General features: G+C 38.5%; 2 protein-coding genes and 1 long non-coding RNA gene across 12 annotated transcripts in view; 1 reads left to right on the top strand and 2 right to left on the bottom strand.

Annotated features, from left to right (window-relative positions):
* smchd1 (structural maintenance of chromosomes flexible hinge domain containing 1) overlaps positions 1-7,592 on the bottom strand; it is a 33,271-nt gene extending 25,679 nt beyond the window's left edge. The window contains exons 1-4 of one of the 3 annotated variants that reach the window (XM_078938203.1): positions 7,425-7,592; positions 473-550; positions 316-391; positions 65-220 (exon numbers count right to left, since the gene is read on the bottom strand). In XM_078938203.1, coding sequence (XP_078794329.1) covers positions 65-220; positions 316-391; positions 473-550; positions 7,425-7,592 — 478 coding nt within the window. Of the gene's footprint in view, positions 1-64; positions 221-315; positions 392-472; positions 551-5,464; positions 5,546-7,424 lie in introns of those variants that run through there. The other 2 variants (XM_023950115.2, XM_078938204.1) reach the window with 2 other exon arrangements.
* A 283-nt stretch (positions 7,593-7,875) lies between these two features.
* The window catches only part of mettl4 (methyltransferase 4, N6-adenosine), a 216,692-nt gene continuing 204,284 nt past the window's right edge, over positions 7,876-20,283 (top strand). The window contains exons 1-8 of one of the 8 annotated variants that reach the window (XM_004081132.3): positions 7,876-8,106; positions 9,221-9,286; positions 9,809-10,169; positions 10,291-10,360; positions 10,715-10,889; positions 10,976-11,076; positions 12,313-12,404; positions 18,589-19,715. In XM_004081132.3, the coding sequence (XP_004081180.1) occupies positions 7,876-8,106; positions 9,221-9,286; positions 9,809-10,169; positions 10,291-10,360; positions 10,715-10,889; positions 10,976-11,076; positions 12,313-12,404; positions 18,589-18,818 (1,326 nt within the window). In that variant the 3' untranslated portion in view covers positions 18,819-19,715. Of the gene's footprint in view, positions 8,107-9,220; positions 9,287-9,802; positions 10,170-10,290; positions 10,361-10,714; positions 10,890-10,975; positions 11,077-12,312; positions 12,405-13,388; positions 13,521-17,366; positions 17,436-18,588; positions 19,716-20,283 lie in introns of those variants that run through there. The other 7 variants (XM_011489018.4, XM_078938205.1, XR_013651904.1 and 4 more) reach the window with 7 other exon arrangements.
* LOC144988110 (uncharacterized) lies at positions 14,674-14,963 on the bottom strand. The gene is made up of 2 exons (XR_013651907.1): positions 14,826-14,963; positions 14,674-14,721 (listed from the first exon to the last, which is right to left on the bottom strand). It is a non-coding gene; the product is annotated as an uncharacterized LOC144988110 (long non-coding RNA).

The following is a 20,283-nucleotide window of genomic DNA, read 5'->3' as shown; positions in this document are numbered from 1 at the left end:
AAAAGCAGAAAGATGCACACCCATGTCCATTTTCACAGGACTGTTTGATACCGTAAACACTCACGCAGAGATTTCTGGTTTTCGGAGTAGTACTCATGAGTCCCACTCTTGATCAGGGTGTCATAATGAGGCGTGAACATGATGTTCTTCTCTGTCGCAGTCGGCAGAGTCTGACCTTCATGCTGCAACAAGTGCAGGGTGCAGTCATCCTGAAGCTCATCTGCAAAAAACAGGAACAGCTGAGTAGACTCTTCAAAAACAGGTGCGTGCATCTATTCTCACACTCCGGTTAACTTTTGCACCACATTTACTCACCAAATCTGTCTTGATCCACAACTACCCTGTCAGTTGTGACCAGGGCAAAAGTCTCTCGTACGTCAATACCAAAACTCTAAAAAAGGAAAACACAAATAAACCTTTCAGCTGGACTTCTTCAGATTAAATAAATAATAATTTTGATCACCAAAGCAACCTTTACGGGTCCTGCAGGTTTTTGGGTTGTCTGGGACCATGGAGGGTCATAAAGAGGAGCAGTCGCTCCTTGAGAGGCCTTAAGGGACATCATTAAAATGGAATAAACCATTGTCGTGCATGTGGTAAGTACATTGTGAAGTATTTTTAAGTGTATTGTGAATTGCTCACACTCATGACATTTGTGTGATGCTGTTGTACGGTGGAGCACTTACGCCACACTCTAGTCATTAGAAAGGTACTAGTACTGGCCTCTTATTCACTGCACGTAAATGCTGCACATGATATGTAAATGCTCGTAGAACACCCTTAGGATATGCCCACTAACTAGATTCAGATTGCCCAAGTTCCTAAATTCAAACAATTGGGCTGCAAGCAAGGACAGCGTCAGGAGCGTGCACTCATCACATGAATGGAACCAACGAGGCCCTTGCGCCGTCTGCAGGATTACTTATCCTTGCATGTTATTTAAGTATTCGCTACAACATGTTGCTTGCAACATCCCAGTAGAAAAATGTGCACGAACATTTTCGCTCTACGGGCTCACCAAGCGGTTTGAAACCTTGATAGTTCATGCGGCCCGCATACCCTACTGGTTTGCCTCTTTTTCGTCTAGAAGTCACCTATAGGACATGCTGTACTTAAGGCATACTATATACCAGTAATCAATATTTTGTATTACTAGGTAAAACCACATTTTCTGGTGTACTTTTATCACTGCCCTTTCTTTCTAATTTCTTTTTTAGGTCTGTTTTTCTTGTGTACTCTTGGCACAGCATTTATTATTGTGTTGTGTTTGCGTTTTTCTGTATGATTGATTGGACTACGAGTCTGGAATAACTTCTATCTATCTATAATGAGAAAATGTATATACATTAGCAGGGGTTGACATAGCCCAGAAATTTGCACTGGCCCACAGGGCCAGTAGTTTTTGAAACTTACTGGCCCTGCCTGAAAGTTACTGGCCCGACACCGCGCATAGCGGGACCCGCCGCTCCGCAGGTGCTTGCAACTTTAGGGGGGTCCGGGGGCATGCCCCCCCATAAAACTTTTAATATGGTGCAATTTGGTGCATTCTGGTGACATCACTTATTTCTACACTTTTCAATGACTGAAAATAGACCATATCAAATTAAAATCTGCTCTAGTCTGTTTCAGATGTTTTGAAGAGAGCACTGCAGTGTAGTAGGTAACACTAGTTCAGAAGTTTTCATGGTGCTTTTAACGGCAAATATCGCAATAAATCATAAACCTTAAATGTGTTAAAACAATCTAATGGCAGCTTGAACCATTTAACGAATCAAATAAATCCCTTAATGCATTTGACCAATCGGATGGACGCCTTCACATTGTTGACCAATCAGATGGAGCCCTGTTATGTTAGATGTTTGTAACCTATGTCAACGTGGGTCATTTGGAGTATAATTTTTAAACTGGGAATGGTTATTTGGTTATTTTGCTGTTTGTTTATATACCGCAAATTATATCGTTATCGCAATTTTAATCTCTGATATCGCATATCTCGAGTTTTCCTCATATTGTGCAGGTCTAACTGAGATCATTCAGCTAACTAGAAATACTTACTGCTTACAGTGTTGTAAAGAAAAACAAAATTAAGTAGTTTAACATTCTACTGCATTTGAGTCTGAGATTCAGGTATTTGGAGTTGCCTTTGATTCTTTGACATTCAGCTTAAAGCTTAGTGGATACAGTTTCATCTTCAATGCATTCATTAAATATCTTGCTGTCCAAACTACTAATTATACCCACTACTCCATCCAACATATTCCTATCTATTCCTGCCATGTCTTCCACATCTCTGACATGCTTCAGTCTCTCTTCAGTGACGGTGTCGGATTTATAATCAAATGTAATAATAACCCACTGGCTTGTGCCTTCGTTGTTGCTGTTTAACATTGTTTTGTATTGAATTTTTACATTCAATAAAGTTTGAAAAAAAAAAGTAGTGAGCGCGTGCCGCGTGGTGCTCGGCAGTGAAAGCCGCGCGGCGCGCAGGCGGGAGAGAAGGAGAAGTGATCAAAGGTTTCCCATAGAAACCCTTGAAGTCTGAACACAGGACTAGCAGAAAAACTAAATTATGAAGACGAGGTAAATTTACACGTTTTCGCAAAATTTACTTTATTGAAAAAGGTGAAGAATATATAAACCGTTAGATATTTTAGTGGCCCGAGCGGACAAGTGAAAAGTAAAGTCTTGTGGTCCGCACTGCTCGAAAAACAGGACCGGGCCAGCGGACAAATGGCTATGTCGAGCCCTGCATTAGGGATGCCACAGTTCTTGGTTCAAAACGGAACTTTGTTACACCACTAAACCAGATTGTGGGGAAAGTGAAATGTTGCATCCTTACCACATACGTTTACATGTGCTGAAAGTGTCAGAGATGTCAGAGGGTATAGGGATGCCGTCAGATTCCCTCCTCCCCGTCAATCACATCCCCCAGCCAATCAAAGGCTGAAGAGGAGGAGCCTTCAGCCTTAAATAAATACGCTTTTTGGATTGATTGACGTTTTTTGTGTTGTTGTTAGATTGTAAGTAGGCCTGCCCAATATACTGCAAATTTATCGTTATCGCGACATCAAGCTGTGCAATATGCATAAAGCAAAAGACGGGGAAAATCGCAATTAATTGTTACCATAAATATGCTAAAACAATCTTTTGGCGGCATGAAATATTTAACAAATCATATAAACCCATTTATGCATTTAACCAATCGAAAGGACCCTTTTATGTTTGATATTTGCCTCCTACGCCGACAAGGATCATTTGGAGAATACATTTTAAACTGTTGCAATGAAATGGGAATGATTATTTTGGTTATTTTACTATTTGTTTATGCACCGCAAATTATATTGTTATCGCATTTTTAATCACCAATATCGCAAGTTTCCTCATATTGTGCAGCCCTAATTGTAAGAAGAAGAAAATGAAAAAAAATGAAAATGGAAGAAATGAAAGAGAAAGACTACATTCGTGTCTGCACACAGAGGCGCAGCTGTGACCTGACAAGTATTAACAGATATTTGTCCCTGCATTTCCATAGAAAATAAATCGCATGCAAGTTAAACTTGTTAAACAGGTCTCTCATTAATTTTCTCTGTCATCTGAGTTCGTTTTTTCTCACTTCCTCCTGTATGGGTGTCAATGCTTGAACCTCCCACAGCTCATGATAGCTGCATCTTGCAACTGGGTGCGATTTCTGCTTGCAGAGAAGTTTTATAGAAACAAAATGTTTAACCTTTCTATAAAGTATGATTTAGCATTATAATATGAATATTACACTCAAGCAAAAAAAAAAAAATCAATAAAAAGTATATTAGGAATGCAAAGACTCACTTTTCCCACAATTCAGTTTAAACCTCGATTTTTGGGTCCCGGTTTTGTTTAAGTTCGAACTATGATTGGTGAATTTCAAAACAACTACAAAAAACTAGAAATTCAGAAAAATCCTTTTTCTGATTCGCTAATCAGCAAGTAACAGTCAGATAAATGCATCTAGACCACAAAGAAAAACACAATAAGAAGCCACAAACCACAACAACAAGTACGTATTGGGGCTCCAAAATTCCTGAAAAGTAAACCACCACTTTTGTGATTTTCTTCTACATTTTCATCAAAAATAGGATCAACGTCCCGCTAAAAGCAAAGGTTAGGGTAACAGGGTTAGGTGCATGTTTGGGACACAAGTTAAATAGATAATTATTTGAATTTTAAAAAAAATATATATATTAAAACTAATGTTCCCACAGCAAGAGTCTTCAATAAAACAATAATTTAATTTGAACTTTTATTTAAAACTCGATTTTTTTTTTGGGAGGGAGATGAGGGAAAATGGCATTTTAGAGACGGAATTACTATTTTCAAAACTAATTTCAAGCACTCTCTTCTCTTGGTTTTCAGTAGATTTGGTCTGAAGACTTGTAAGTTTAGCATGGTGTAATTAAGGTTTTTGAACATGCGTTGAGCAATGGCAATCAAAAAGTAGGATAAGTCACCAGGAAAAGTAGAGTATAGACCAGCGTTTTGGACGTCAAAAACGACTTTTATACTCAAGCAGCAAACGTGCCGCGCAGCGAAAGGCGGTCGACGCCGGTCCCCACATAGACTCTCAACAGCTCCTCTTAAATAAATCATTGTTTGTTTTTCTACCACACTTCAACATCTTCTTTCTTGAGACTTTGGCAAAAAAAAAAAAACATTTCAAAAGTGCAATCTATCGACAAGACAATGCATAAAAATCTGGTACTTATTAGCCTCATATGAATATGCTTTCCGGTTACTTTACTTTTTGGAATTGTTATTTTACAAAAATATTGCATTTTTTTTAAATATATATAAAACTAATGCAGTCGCTCAGAACCCCCTAAAATCCTGGAGCCGCCCCTGCTGTAGTCCATGTCCCTCCCACGACACTGAAGTTGGCTTCCAATTCGCTAGGGCACTAAAGTAACATTCCGATGCATTTTTCGCACTATGATCACCTAAAACCGGGTCCTGTTCAAAAACCGCTGGACGTGGACTGCTCAAACCTGGATTAAATTATGCATTAGATACTAAAGAACACATTAAATACAGTTTCTGACTTGTGAAAATGTAAAATAGAAGGATTTTTTATCGCATGATTCTACGCACTGAGTCCACCTTAGTTAGTCCAGGTCCTGTGCAAAAACCACCGGACATAAGATGCTCAAAACCTGGATTAAATTATAATTTAGAGAGTAAAGAACACATTAAACAGTTTCTCTGATTTGTGAAAATGTGAAATAGGTTGATTTTTTTCGCAGTGGTTTTTGCACAGGACCTGGTAGGTGGACAGTTCGGTAAAGTTAGAAAGATATTCACAGATTCGGACTTCCGGCCTCAATAACTCTTCCAATAAACGTTCAAATGTGCCAGCAAGTATCTAATTCCTTTTGTATTAACCCAGAGAGTGAACTACAAATGCACTTCAAAAGAAAAAAGATCGTTTTTTCACCTTTTGATCAAAATTGTTCTCTTCGAGGTGTGAATGCACACACGCAGCGAGCCAGCAGCCAAGGGACCGTCAAGAAAGTGCAACCTCTGTGAAACACCTTTCTATAAAAATCAATACTCTTTTGAAAAGTGAATACATCTCTACATTTATATGAACTGCTAATGAATATCTGTCAGAATATTCATGCTAAAATAAATATTTTGTGTGTCTTTCTTTATTATATTTTATTGCACATATTTTTCACATTTATTAGGGACACAAATCAAAATTAAAGTGATCAATAGCTTTTAAAAATACTGAAGCTACAGTCACCAAACTCTCTGTACTGACTAATCATGACCTTATTGTCCGACTACAACAAAGACTTGGTCAGAAATCCGCTTTGTTTATGTTTTAATGTTTTCATATAGAAATATGGATCATATTCTGTCAAAAATCCTCAATAGCTCTGAAGATACTGAAGCTACAGTCACCAAACCTTTTGTACTGATTAATCATGACCTTATTATCCGACTACAACAAAGACTTGGTCAGAAATCCGCTTTGTTTATGTTTTTCTATTAGTCATAAAGAAATATGGATCATATTCGGTCAAAAATCCTCAATAGCTCTGAAGATACTGAAGCTTCAGTCACCAAATTTTCGGAACTGATTAATCATGACCTCATCGTCCTACTCTTTTGTTCTCTAAATATAATTTTATCCAATCTGTCTTATTGTTACCTTTTTGCTGAGAAAACTTTTTAAAAACATGTAATTTATTGGTTCTTAAAAAAGAACAAAGAAAATTTCTGACCAAATATCTGTTTTAGTCGGACAATAGGGACATGATTGTTGTGTACAGGAAGTTTGGGGACTGTAGCTTTAGTATTTGCAGAGCTATTAAACATTTTTGACCGAATATGATCCATATTTCAATATGAAAACATCAAAACATAAACAAAGCGGATTTCTGACCAAGTCTTTGTTGTAGTCGGACAATAAGGTCATGATTAGTCAGTACAGAGAGTTTGGTGACTGTAGCTTCAGTATTTTTAAAAGCTATTGATCACTTTAATTTTGATTTGTGTCTCTAATAAATGTGAAAAATATGTGCAATAAAATATAATAAAGAAAGACACACAAAATATTTATTTTAGCATGAATATTCTGACAGATATTCATTAGCAGTTCATATAAATGTAGAGATGTATTCACTTTTCAAAAGAGTATTGATTTTTATAGAAAGGTGTTTCACAGAGGTTGCACTTTCTTGACGGTCCCTTGGCTGCTGGCTCGCTGCGTGTCTGCATTCACACCTCGAAGAGAACAATTTTGATCAAAAGGTGAAAAAACGATCTTTTTTCTTTTGAAGTGCATTTGTAGTTCACTCTCTGGGTTAATACAAAAGGAATTAGATACTTGCTGGCACATTTGAACGTTTATTGGAAGAGTTATTGAGGCCGGAAGTCCGAATCTGTGAATATCTTTCTAACTTTACCGAACTTAGGTGGACTCAGTGCGTAAAATGCGATAAAAAATCCTCATATTTCACATTTTCACAAGTCAGAGGAAGGTTTCACAAATCATAAACTGTGTTTAATGTGTTCTTTAGTATCTAATGCATAATTTAATACAGGTTTGAGCAGTCCAGGTCCAGCGGTTTTTGAACAGGTTTTTAGGTGATAGTGCGATAATGGAATGTTCCTGTCCGTCCCTCCCCTTAGTCATCTAAAATCTTGGACCAACATTTCATCCTACATCATATTTAGCACTTTTTCTGTATGTTCAATTGATTAATTGTATTTGTCTTGTTTGTTTTTTTTTTAATGTATTGGCCTGCTTGGCTGACCCGATACATTAGACCCGATAGATTTAGTCTCGAAAAAGTTTTTGAATTCTATTTTTTTTTTTTAAGAAACACAGAATGCTAAAAGATATTTAAAAATAAAAGTACAATAAAAATGCATGCCCACACTACCTTGTGGAGGATTTGGAGGAACCCATGGAAGTCCAAACCCCTGGTTTCCAGAACTTTACTCGCCACATCTTCTTCATCGCGGCAGTCGTAAACAAGGATCCGCTTGTTGGGTCTTCCTCCTTTCAGGAGGGCAGCAGCGGCTGCAGCCCCCGCCGGGATGCGGTGCATTCTCCCAAAAAAGACTTAAATTACTGCTACCAAAACTGTTTTCGACACCGTTTGTTATAAACAGATCAGTTAGTGTTCCCATCTGCGCGCTGGTGCGCCGCGCATCTCTTCAACACCATAGCGGATCTACGGGTAGCAGGGAAGGACAATCGTGTTTTGTTACTCTCGCGCCCGGCGGTTAGCTTTCAGTTTTGTTTCTCGCAAATCCAACGATTTATTTCGCAAATGTTTCTGTTCCGATTTGAACGGCATCGTAATTGTGGGTGGTCCAAAGGTAATCTTCATGTCGGTGGTGTTTCAGAACAGCTCCGGATGGGTTCTGGACGCGCTCCCGCTAATCAACGGAAGCTATCAGCGGTGCGTCCGGATAGGAAAAGGTGGCTCGAGCCTGCTGAAGTGTAGTTTTAAAAGACAATATTTCCAAACATCAAAGAGCTATTACTGCCAAAGCCCCACTGCTGCCTTAGCTGGAGGAAAAGCGGATGTTTTGCAAGCAACAGATAAAAAATCGAAGGTAATTCTGCTGCAGAAACTGCATTTAGCTTCTCGTTTCATTAATTTGAATGTTGTAAACAGTTTGAGAGCACAGTCACACCGGAAGGGTCCATATAAGGACATGTTACTCACTGTAACTAAATCAGCCAATTGTGCAATGAAACAACACAGTTTCCCCTAAAATCAACAGATTTACATATATAATCTATACAAATTCTGTAAAAAAAACATTTAACACAATATTTAAACACTGTTTATACATCCACACTATGTGAAAAGCACAAATTAATTATAACAAATTGAATTACGTAAAACAATGTCGTCTTTCTTTTGGGAAAAAATATTTTTTGCAGCTTTTTTCGCAAACATTTCTATTAGATCAGGTCAGTGTGAATCAGTCATTTATTATTGACCTATGATTGAGGATGATTGCTTTGCTTAAATTAAACAGGATTTTATGAAAAAGCTCACAGTGGGGGTGACATTTCTGTTACATGTGTTATTCTGTTCTTAGTTGAAGCTTGAAAAGTACACTTCAAGTTGAAGAAACAGCCACTGATATTTATTTTTGTGCTAATCAGAATTGCTGTTTTTCTTCAAAGCTGATGATTTGCATTGCTGCAACTACTCAAATATCTGCAAGCCTGTTTTGGTTTTTCAAAATTAAAGCTCCTGCTGTGAACAATTTCTGGGGGATTTAGCAGATGAGTTGAGTTGGCGATAGGAGGGACATTTATTTGCAAATCTATTTTAACAAATAGCAGACAGTATTTAAAGCTGGAGCAACATTGTTTTATTGCAAGCAACAACAGGCTCAATTTGCATTTTCAAATAAACTTGAAGAGATTTTGAAGTCATCTTGATTCTTGTAAAAAGATGGTTTGTTGACCAGATTCTTTTAGAATGAACTTATAAGTATTTTAGTCATCATAAAAGAGAATTTCTATGGCGCAACATTTATTTTTGAGAAACTCACAGGATGACATGCAGACACCAAAATCATTCAATTTAGACAGATTGAACCTGCAGATATGCTGATACATTTATTTTATATATTTTTCAAAGGTTTTTATGCACAAATTTAGTTTTAATATGTCCTATTTTGTTTGATTTTTATTCATGATGTCTTTTAGAAAAGGAAGCGCAAACGCAGTGAACTCAACCAGGGAGAAGTCGATTCCCAGGCCTTCCACCAGAGAGTAAGTTCAAGTCTCTAAAGGAATTTCATTCTGTCAAATCAAAGATTGCTTTTTCTCCACTCAAACCCAAAAGTAGAATAGTCTACAGTCAAAAAATATTGATGTGAAGAATGGTTCTTGGAGTCAGCTGTTTTCAAAATGTCTATAGTAATTTTTTAAAAGTTTTTTACAATCTGGTTTTTCATTCACCTTAAGCTAATCCTGAATTGACCCCATGAAGGACCTTCTTAGTAAAAGTCAACACATATCTATCTACCAGACAAACAGGAGATGTTAACATGTGAAGAAGAAGCTGCTTCCTTTAAATTTAAGTTGTATTTAAGTTCAGAAAATGTATGATATTAATGTTTTTTGGCAAAACACATAACATGTGTGTCATTCAAATCTCAGCCAACACACTATTACACTACTTTCTTCACATTTTTCAATGTTTTAGTCTAACCTTGCACTTACATAGAATATCTATGGTGTAATTAGGACTTTTAATACATATCATGACGCAAATCTGTGTGTGTGATGCAGGTCAGGTCTGTAATCCTGGAAGGAACCAAGTCTTTAGTGGCTTCTGCCCAATCCCGCGGTTACTTGAATGGAGACGCAGATGCGGAAAAGGAGGCTCTTCCGGCCCCAGAGTGCGGCCTTGCCGCTCTGTGTGAGATGGCTAAAGAGCTTCCACCGGTGGACGATGAAGAGCTCAAGGAGCACCCTCAGCTCCTCATCACAGACGGCAGCTGTACCCCAAACATTGACCTGTTCACCCAAGTGACAGAGCACAACTCGGACTGTGGTGCAGTGGTCCCACTGATGGGGCAGGAGTACGTGATCCCGCCTCACACAGCCTTCCTGCTCTCCGATTTCACGAGAATGAAGCCGCTCATCGACTGTGAGTGATTATGAAGCATAAGATACAAAAAAGATGAATTCCCTTAGAATTTGACTGTTAATGGTTTAGGAACCAGTTTGTAATGATTCCACTAAACATGTTTGTGTTTTTTATTTTTCAGATGAAAAGAAATTTGACCTGATTGTCATGGATCCACCTTGGGAAAACAAGTCAGTGAAGAGGAGCCGAAGGTGAGCTGAAGATTTTTTTTAAGAAGAATTTACTTTCAGGTAAAAAGAAAAAAAAAGGAAAAGATAAAAATTAAAGTGGCTAAAGGAACTTGTAAGTGAGAAAAGCAGACAGAGATGAAGATCCATTGAAGAGATAATTAAGAAATCTCTTAAAGTTCTACTGCAATCATCTTTTGATGTATTTTCAAAGCGTTCCCGATGGTCTTTTAAAAGGCCATTTTCACCCAAAATCAAAAAGTCAATCATTAGAAGAAGTAACATTTTTGTCTGCCTCAGGAGGTTTACCTGGTTTCATAAAGTATATAAGTGAACGGCAAAAAAAAGGCTGATTGGATTAATATTTTTTCAACCCAGATACGGTTCTTTGCCTTCATCCCAGCTGAAGCGGCTCCCCATTCCCCAATTTACATCTCCAAACTGCTTGGTAGTCACCTGGGTGACAAACAGGCCCAGCCACCTTCGCTTTGTGTGCGATGAGCTGTATCCATACTGGAATGTGCAGGTCGTGGCGAAATGGTTCTGGGTCAAGGTACAGGAGATTTCACCTAGTGTGGAATTCAGGATCGTCATGCCTCGGGTCACTTCAACTCATTCTGTTTGTTTCCTGTTTCTCAGGTCACCACTTTGGGTCAGTTTGTGTTTCCGCTCGACTCACAGCACAAGAAGCCGTATGAGACGCTGGTGCTGGGCCGATATCACCCCTCTGCTCCCCCGAGGTAGAAGACCACAAAATCCCACCAAGTATTTTCCTCCATTTTCTAGATCAAATAAGATATGAGACAAAACTAAGTTACCAGTAACAGTTGTAATGACTTGTTTTAGGACAATAAATCTTGAAATATTTATTTACCGGTGTATTTATTAAGAAAATTAAGCTTAAATAGGCATTTCTGGGTAATTCTTCATTCAAATCATTGTGAATCAGGTGCAGACAAAAAAAATGACGTCTAAAAAATGATGGAATTTGTGATGTAGAAAATACGCTGGGCGGGGCCACAAGCTCCCTGCTCCGCTCCATTCTGATGCATCCACTTGCAGACAAATAGATCCGTGCACGTCTTTGTTTTCCTCGTCTGAGCTGGAATCTGGATCAAAACTGTACATCTGTATAGCTCCAATACTGCTCACCGTTTTTGGTGCAGCTCTGCTGTTGGATTGAGAGGGGCTGTAAGCTATTGGGAGAGCGTGTAAACAGATGGATGATGGGAAGGAGGTGGGGTTCCTCGTGCCAACAGTCCTGCCCACAACTAACAGATACATTTCTAATGCACTGCTGCCGCTCTGCAGAAATGATGTCCTAGAAAACGACAAGTTTTTTGTTTTAGCCTAAAAACAGCATTTTTAAAATGGGAACGCTTTTACAATAGATCAAAAGATTATTAAGTAAAATTTTGACTAAACCAAGTTGTTTTATTTTACATAAGAATTAAAAGCAGAAATTTTATTTGTCATGATGACTGATTTTGTTTGATTAAAAGAAACCAAAATGTTATATGTGACTCCTAACACAAGTATGAATGTATTTAACAACAACAGGAAAGACGGACATACATTTGCATTTAATTTAATTCTTAAGACAAATTCATCTTTAAATGTGTAATTCTAAAATAGTTGTAGTCTAAAAATGTTTAAATATACCTACTTTGAGGTAATAAAACTATTTTTTAGGCAAGAGACAGTCTTGCCAATAACAATTCACCAAAATACGAGTGTTTATAGCTAATTTTGAGATTTAATTTGGTTTTAAAAGGCAGAAGATCAAAGCTTATTTTTAGAACTCTTACCAAGAGAAATTGTACTACTTCCACTGTCAGAGTTTTTTTTTTTACTAATAACAAGTGAACTTTCTGTTTGGATATTCTATATTTTTCAACTTGTTTTGGGAAGGACATTTTTCAACAACTTTGTGTGTGAAGTGAGATATATTCAGATCACTTTTGTTCTTGTTTCAGCACCTCAGAGATGAAAGAAGTTCTCCTAGAAGACAGCCGCTTGATCGTCAGCGTCCCCTCAGCTCTACACTCCCACAAGCCCTCACTCTCAGGTAAGTGCAGTCCCTTACTCGGCCACTAGATGGCAGTGCTGCAGCATAACTGATTGTTATTTGGTACATTACATTGAGGAGTTATGGCTCCATTGTTGAGGTGTTTAGCTTTGCAAAATGAAAATGTTAACATTACTTAACACGTTAGCAGGGTGTTCAGTCTTATAGGTTTCACAATTGAAAAAAAAAAGTTAAGTTTTCAAACGCAAATTATGCAGGAATAGGTTTCTTTTTTATTTTCTTCAACATAAGTTAAACTTTTATGACCATTCTGGGCTCGTCAGCTTGCTTTACCGGATCAACTTAGGACCATCAGCAATGAATATGCAGCGATTGTGAATAAGGAAAGCTTGACGTCATCCGGCCCCTCTCAGGGGAGCACGATTTATTGTGTAGTCTGAAGAAAGAAACATGGCCGTTGTTTGCTGGTGCTGCTTTCAGCAGCCCAGAAAAAAAGAAATAACTGGATATCGTTTTAATACATTGATTTAAATTATAATGATGCCCCTATGGAGCTGTGATACCATAGAGATTAAGAAGATTAGCAAACAGATTGTGTTTAGTCTCCATGTGTGATTGTTTGTGCAGAGCAAAGCCTCTCAGCACGTTTACGAACAACTCTAGGAAGTTTTCTTTTGCAAATTTTAGGGCTGAAATGTTTTTTTTTTTTCAGATTTAAATTATTTTAGATTATCAGAGTTCAAAATGGTTTGCGGGAAAAGGAAAAAGCTGCACTGATTAAATGTGTCCTAACTGTGACACAGCGACACATTCAGAGAGCTGGACTCTGATCACCAAAGCTTATACAGCTTGATTTAGTGAATTATTTCCCATGATTTCACACCTACCAGTCAGAATTTAATCAACAGAAATCCCGAGCCTTATATCATCCCTGTTTTGAGAAGAGTTTATTTTTTCTCATCGCAACTTTGGTGGCACGAAGACGTGGAGGCCACAGTGCAGAAACACTTGTTTCTCTCTCAGATGGAGCTCCTGTCACTGGCATCCTTGGTTGCCATGGCGAGGAACGATGCAGCGTTGCTCCATAGCAGATACAATCTTGCCAGATGGTCAAGCAGCAGAGGAAAAAGTGTTTTAAGCTTTTTGAAGAGGGAACACGAGTCAGTTGTTAATTATGAGTGCGATGTTTGTTGTAATCAAGGTCTCGTTAAATTAGATTTGCCTCCTAAACCTGCTTGTTGGAGATTTGGACTGTCAACAGCGATTAAAGTGCATTATTGTATTCATAAAACTGTAGAGGACAAATCAAATAATTTTTCATGTTATTTTCTGTCACATTTGCATCCGCATCACTCCATTAAAGTTTTTTCTAGGTTCATCATCTCCTATAAAGATTTTTCTTTTCTGGTGTTTAGTTTACAACCTTTTAAATTCAGTTTTATTAAGTCTTTGTTTTTCAGTCTGATATCACTGTTTAGCTACAATGGAGTAGTTTACATAAAAACTCATCAGGGGCGGAGCTAGAACATTTTATGTGATCAACAAGTGTTTAGATGAACAGATAAGAAAATATCTTTTTGATTGATTACTTTATTTTAAGCATTTATTTAAATAGATGGAAAAAAAGATAATAAGAAGGAAAATACATAAATATATTGAGAAAAAATAAAATTCATAAATTGATTAGAAAATGAATAAAAGAACAGGATACTATCTTCTTGACCTTATAATCACTTCTAATCATAACAATACATATTTTCACACATGCAGTTCTTACACATATCACATTTTTGCTGTGCATTTGTTTCCCTTTTGCAACATTTGTGTATCAAGATTATCAGTCTGCTAATCAGACACGCTAAAGGAAGACACTAGACACCCACAACAGAAATTGTGCGTCACATATATTTATTTATGGGCTATAAATAAAGAGTAGGTTGGGATTTGAAATCCGGCTGAGTCCTCTCCGTGTGGAGTTTGCATGTTCTCCCCATCCCTGCGTGGGTTTTCTCCAGGTTCGTCCCACAGTCCAAAAACATGCACTGCAAAAACTAAATGTTAAGAAAGTAAAACGACAAGAAAAAACGTCTTATTTTTGGTCTTGCAAGAAAATAATCTAATCAAGGAAGTTTCTCAATAGAAAAAATTATCTTTTTTTTTTTTTTGTTAAAATAAAAATGCTGTTACTCCACTGGCTGATTATTTTTGTTAATTTTAAATATTTTTTTAACATAAAGGATTTCTTACATGTTTTTTTTAAGTGTGCACAAAAGGTCCAGGTTATAAGAGTTAAATGAGAATTCTTCCCTTAACTTGATTGAATACATTAAATTTCCATCTGCTCCTCCTACTTTTCCTGTAAATTCAAAGACACACAATAGTTACCCTTCTTTGCATTTTATAACAGTCTCAATCCAATAAAAATAGCTTTTTTAGGCATATACATTTATTAAAGCATACCCTAAGATTGTTCTGAAACTTTTTCAGCTGAAGCCTGCACACACTGCTGTAAATACAGGCTGAGGAGGTGTCTCGTGGCACAAGCATCTCACCCACAAATCCAGCTCTCTGTTGGTCTTTTCTGCTGAGAGAACTTAAGAGCCACAAGCCAATATCTTCCCGTGAGTGACAGAAATAGACTGCATCCGTCTCTGACTGTGTGATGTTCCTTTAGGGAAGATGAACATTATAAAGCTTTCTTTGGAAACACACAGGAGCTTCGAGGAGAAAGATGCCCACAAAGCCGCAGTAAATGGAAGCAGTTCCGTAAACAGCTTTTAATGGAGGGAGAATCGTCTTTATGACGCACACATTCAAGAAAAATCAGATTTACTTTCCTCTTCAAGGAAATAGGACATTTTCCAAACTTTGAATTTGAGATCAATGCAATAAACTAAATTCTTCTGGAAAACCTCTTTCAGATTTTCTTTTTTTAACACGCATCCCTTTGGCAGAGTGGAAAGTAGTGGCACATATTTGAGAACCGACAGGTGACACAACTGTCCAGCTGTGAATTGGACAGACTTTGGCGCTGTGGCTGCTCAACAAGGTCACGCACCTCCCACTTTAAAGTCCTAAAGTGATGATTGAACCAAACGATGCCCTGCTGAGGCGGTTTGGTCTGATGGATCTAGTTGTAGTACTCAGTCATCTGGGCTCATGGCTTTCTGTAAGGTCAAACATGCAAATGTTAACCCTCTCTTACTGAGACACCCACACCGATGAAAATGTTGTTTTTGGTGTTTTTAACATGTCATTGTGGCATTTTTCGGAAGATGGAGAACATAAATGAAGAAAATTAAGCTTCAGGCCCAGATGTAAATATGCAGCTTAAAAAGGATTTGTGACATAGAAATTACGCGTGGCGGGGCAGAAGCTCCATTCCAATGGATCCACCTGTAGACGACTAGATCCATGTTGGTCTTCGTTTTCCTCGTCTGAGCTGTCATCTGGCCAGCTGGTCGTAGTATGTGATGTGCAGGGGTGAGCTATTTGGAGAAGTGGCATCAGTCTAGGAAATGAAACAAAATAATCCAGATCTGTGACAGATCCGTGCCTAGAGTGCCTCCCTGTCCATGCGATGAAGGTTTCAAAATCTGCAAGGTCTTTCCAAAAGAAGTGCGGCGCAGAATATGAATTTACTTACACGTGACTTTATATTCCTTGCTGCACTTACAGGCGGACAGATTCACGGACACGGATGTGTCCTAGAGTTAAGACGCAGTGTGAAAACAACTTAGTGATCTAGCCTAAAAATTCAGTGCTAAGTTGACAAGTGTAGCATTAAGCATTTAATTAAGTGTAACCTAAAGCCACAAAAACGGCAAAAAACGGCATAGTAAACACAAGATCGAAGAGTTGGCACAGATTTATAGGCAGCCTGCTAAAACTGACATGCGCAGTGAGTGCTGGTAGGAAATTTTCACGGGTAGGAAGGATTTATAGAAACTGGAAAGAATGTAAATGGAGAGCTCTCAGCGACGGGGAGGGGAAGTGGGATGGGGGTTGCTCCTTGCCAACAGTCCCACCCACAACTCAGAGGCAAATTTCGAATGAGCTTTTGCCGCTCTGCAGAAACTATGTCCTAGAAAACGACCGATGGTTTTTTGATTTTGGCTAAAAACAACACAATTATAATTGAACGACCACTGGGAACGCTTCTGAAAACAGATCAAAAGATGATCGGAGTGGGACTTTGAGAGATTTTGTGGATGGAAACTGCATCCTTTGACTGCGTTAATCAGTGAAAAATAAGCTTTTCTGCAATAACAAAGAAAACCTATTTACATGAGAAAAATATGAGGAAGGAGAGATAAAGCTTGTTTGATTCTCTTAATTGTTAAATATCACCAGCAAGTTTTCGGTGCAAAGATAATCCCGAAGTGACGCCTTTCACTGGGTTTTAATGGCAGAGGTTTGGCTCATACCAAGGCAAAGAGAGCAATTAGGCTTTAACTGGCTTTTCATCTTGAGATCTAAGTCATCGTTTGAAGATGGGTTAGCTACAGGACTGCGTATTTGGCCTTTCCACCCCAAGGTTCTGTCTCTATGGCGTACAGAAAAAAAAAAAGCAGAAGTTTGTGAAGCCTGGCGTGGAGTTAGATCAGTTTTCAGATCAGACGTTAGAGCTCATTACCTCCAAGAGTGCTGCCTGAGCGGAGTGTCAGAGGGGCAGAGGAAGTGAAACGCATCTGTCAGGTGTGCCTCTTCTGCAATATTAGAACTTATAGAGACAAGGTCACTGCAAGTCTCTGCAGATAAAGATCTGTGGTGTGAAGGAGCTGGGCAGGAGCCAACGCCGACCTCTCATTACAGAGAAACAGGCAAAGAGCTTGATAACATTAATGAGGCGGTTTTCTTCTAATGCCAGTGAAGAACCAAAGAAAGTCGAAAAAAGCTGGAAAAATTCAAAAATTGGATGAAATTTGTGGAATGACATTGTTTATTTAATAACATTTTTTATTAATAACTTTGACTTTTTTATGTTTCTGAATGTTTCAGAGTGATACTTTGATTAAACAGCTATAGGTGATGGGAAGGGGGGGGTCCCCACCAACGGTCCCACCCACTCAGAGGTAAATTTCAATGGAACTACTGCCGCTCTGCAAAAACTATGTCCTAGAAAATGACACAGATATGGGGGGATTTTGGCTAAAATGGCAATATTAGAATGAAAAGACCCCTGGGAAAATTTTTAAAATTGATCAAAAGATGGGACTTCAAAGCTGCAGCATACGATTGTGGGGCATTTTTTCCTTCTAATATTATTTCCCAACATTTTTGCAAAACACAGGGACACTTGGTGAAGTTCCACTGATGTTTATAAGATAATCTTTGATGTTTTAAGTTTAGGTCATCTACATGCTTGTCCATCACTTTGCTTAGCTATGTTTTAAAAATAAAGTATATTTAATTTTAGCGCTTTATATGACATTTTAAAAGAAGAAGAAAACATATCTTTGAGGCAGATGTGGTCAGAAAAGAATAAACTAAACTGCATTTTTGTTACTTTATTTTCTGAAAATTATGACTCCTGTGATCCGGTTTAGCACAGAAACATGCTTTAAATGTCCCACTCCCATCTTTTTAAAGCATTTGCAGTGGTCTTTTATAATGATTGTCGTTTTTAGCCTAAATTAAGGAATATCTGTCGATTTTGGGACATAGTTTCTGCAGAGCGGCAGGAGTTTTGCCTCTGAGTTGTGGGCGAGGCTGTTGGCACGGTCTTCCCATTATTCCTTTAGTTTCCCACTAGCTTCCAGACCATGACAACCCCAACCGAACATTGCTGGTGCAATGCAACAAAAAATGCAAGCAACATTGCAGCTATCCACCTGTAGAGTTCTGATCCAGATTCCAGCTCAGATGAGGAAAAAAAAGTGGCTACATCTGAATGGCGCCAACTGTAGTTTTTACAAAGGGCATTTTTTGTCTGCTCCCGATTTATGACGATTTGAATAACGAAAATGTCATAAATGCAATTTGAAGCCTTATTCTCTCTTCATATTTCCTTTATCATCAGAAAAATGCCACAAGAACACATTAAAAACACAATTTTCATTGGAGATTAAAAAATTAAAGATTGAGGCTGTTTTTTTAAGAATAAAAGCAAACTCTGGATGTGTTCGCTCAGTGAAACTGTTTTGCAGCAGTATACGAACACCAGAGGCCCTCCAGCGTGCCGACCGTGTTCTGACTTTTGTCCCACACCTTCTCTTTACAGAGGTATTAAAGCCATATATTAGGCCTGGAGCAGAGTGCTTGGAGCTGTTCGCCCGCAGTCTGCAGCCTGGATGGACAAGCTGGGGCAACGAGGTGCTGAAATTTCAGCACAGCAGCTACTTCACTTTGACACCTGCAGATGATTCAGCCGACACCTCTAAAGAGGAGGCTCCTGATGGGCCCTCAGCTGCACCAGCGCGCAGTTCTCCCCCCCATCACTACGTGAACTGATGACTAACGTGAAGCGCCCCTCAGTTTTTCCATTTGTTTTTAATGAAGATTCAGCACCAAAAATATTGCTCTTGCAACTCCTTTTGATCTAGAACGTTCATGCATGCACCTTTGATTTCTTCTTTTTTTTTCTTCAAATGAGTAAATATTAAGGTGGTGAAATGCAAGTCTGAATATGCTGTTAAGAGAGATGAAAGAATGTTTTGTGCAGCAGTTTTGAGCCCAGCTGCTTTCTACACACAAACCAAACACTTCTTTTGAGCTGTTATTGGCACAATTTCTGTCTTAGGGACGATCAAAGTATTTCTATTTATACTTACTCCATGCTGTTGGGGTTAAAAATATTGGATATTTTCTGTTTTTTGTTTTTTTTATCGCTCTAAATGTGAAAAAATGTTTTGAAACGGACTCCAGCTCCAAGGTTTTTCACACCAGTAACTCTACGACGTCTCCTCCTTTATCCTCTTGTTCTGTCAAGGGCATTCAGATCATTTGGCCCCTCATTCTCCCCGTTTTTCTCTGAAAGATGAGCTCGCCCGTGTCACTTCTAAGCGGCCGGCCTGCCTTTTCATGTCGGGTGGGGCCTCTCTAATGAGTCAGATTGTGCTGTGTGAATGAGAAGGGCTGCCCGTGAGGAAGACGAGGAAGAGTTGTGGCCTCTGTAGCACACATCAGAGCTAACGAGGTCAGAATGCCACTCCAGCAGCATTGCGATCACATTATCTTGTCAACCTGGCTGTCCTTAACACACACACTGTTAATCAATAGACTAAATCATTTAAGTCTATGTAGTCTTTAGTAATAGTTATAAGTAGGTCATAGTTATAGTTTTTTTTTAAAGACTTTGTTTTGTAAACTTGCAGCTCTTTTAATAAAATACAGAAAATTTGACTATTATTCTGTTTTTGTTATTTTTGGTCCATTTTAGTGCTCAAACAAGCCAACTGTGGGTTTTTCTTCAATGGATTCTTTATTATTCTGGGTTTTACAAGTAAAAAAAATAATTTTCTTATGAATCCAGCCAGTCCAGACCACAACCATCACTACGACAGGGACAGACTGCAGAGAACCATCAGGTCTGCAAAGAGGATTTATGTTAAAGTTAGGTTCCCATTAGTTGTCACACATCTTGGTGTGTGAAATCTGTTCTCCGCATTTCACCCATCCCCTGGGGGAGCAGTGAGCTCGCGCTAGGAAACCATTTTGTGGTTTAACCACCCAATCCAACCCCTTAATGCTTAGTGTCCAGCAGGAAGTCCATTTTTGGAGTCTTTGGTTTGAGTTGACCATGAACGTCCAATCTCAGGTCAAACTCTCCTCCACTTAGCCACTATTATAGATCTCAACCTTCCCTCCATCCCAGCCCTGTACCAGTCCAAGGGTTAGGTAGCTAAAATACTAAAATCTTGCACTCCCCTAATTTTAGGCTCCTCCCCTTTGGCTGGCCTTTCAGAGTTCTGTACGC

This window comes from Oryzias latipes, chromosome 20 (genome assembly GCF_053564925.1).
Source record: "Oryzias latipes strain Hd-rR chromosome 20, Olatipes_Hd-rR_3.1".
In the NCBI taxonomy this organism is placed as follows: domain Eukaryota; kingdom Metazoa; phylum Chordata; class Actinopteri; order Beloniformes; family Adrianichthyidae; genus Oryzias; species Oryzias latipes.
The sequence above is the reverse complement of the archived record's forward strand: the minus strand, read 5'-3'. Positions and strand labels throughout refer to the sequence as shown.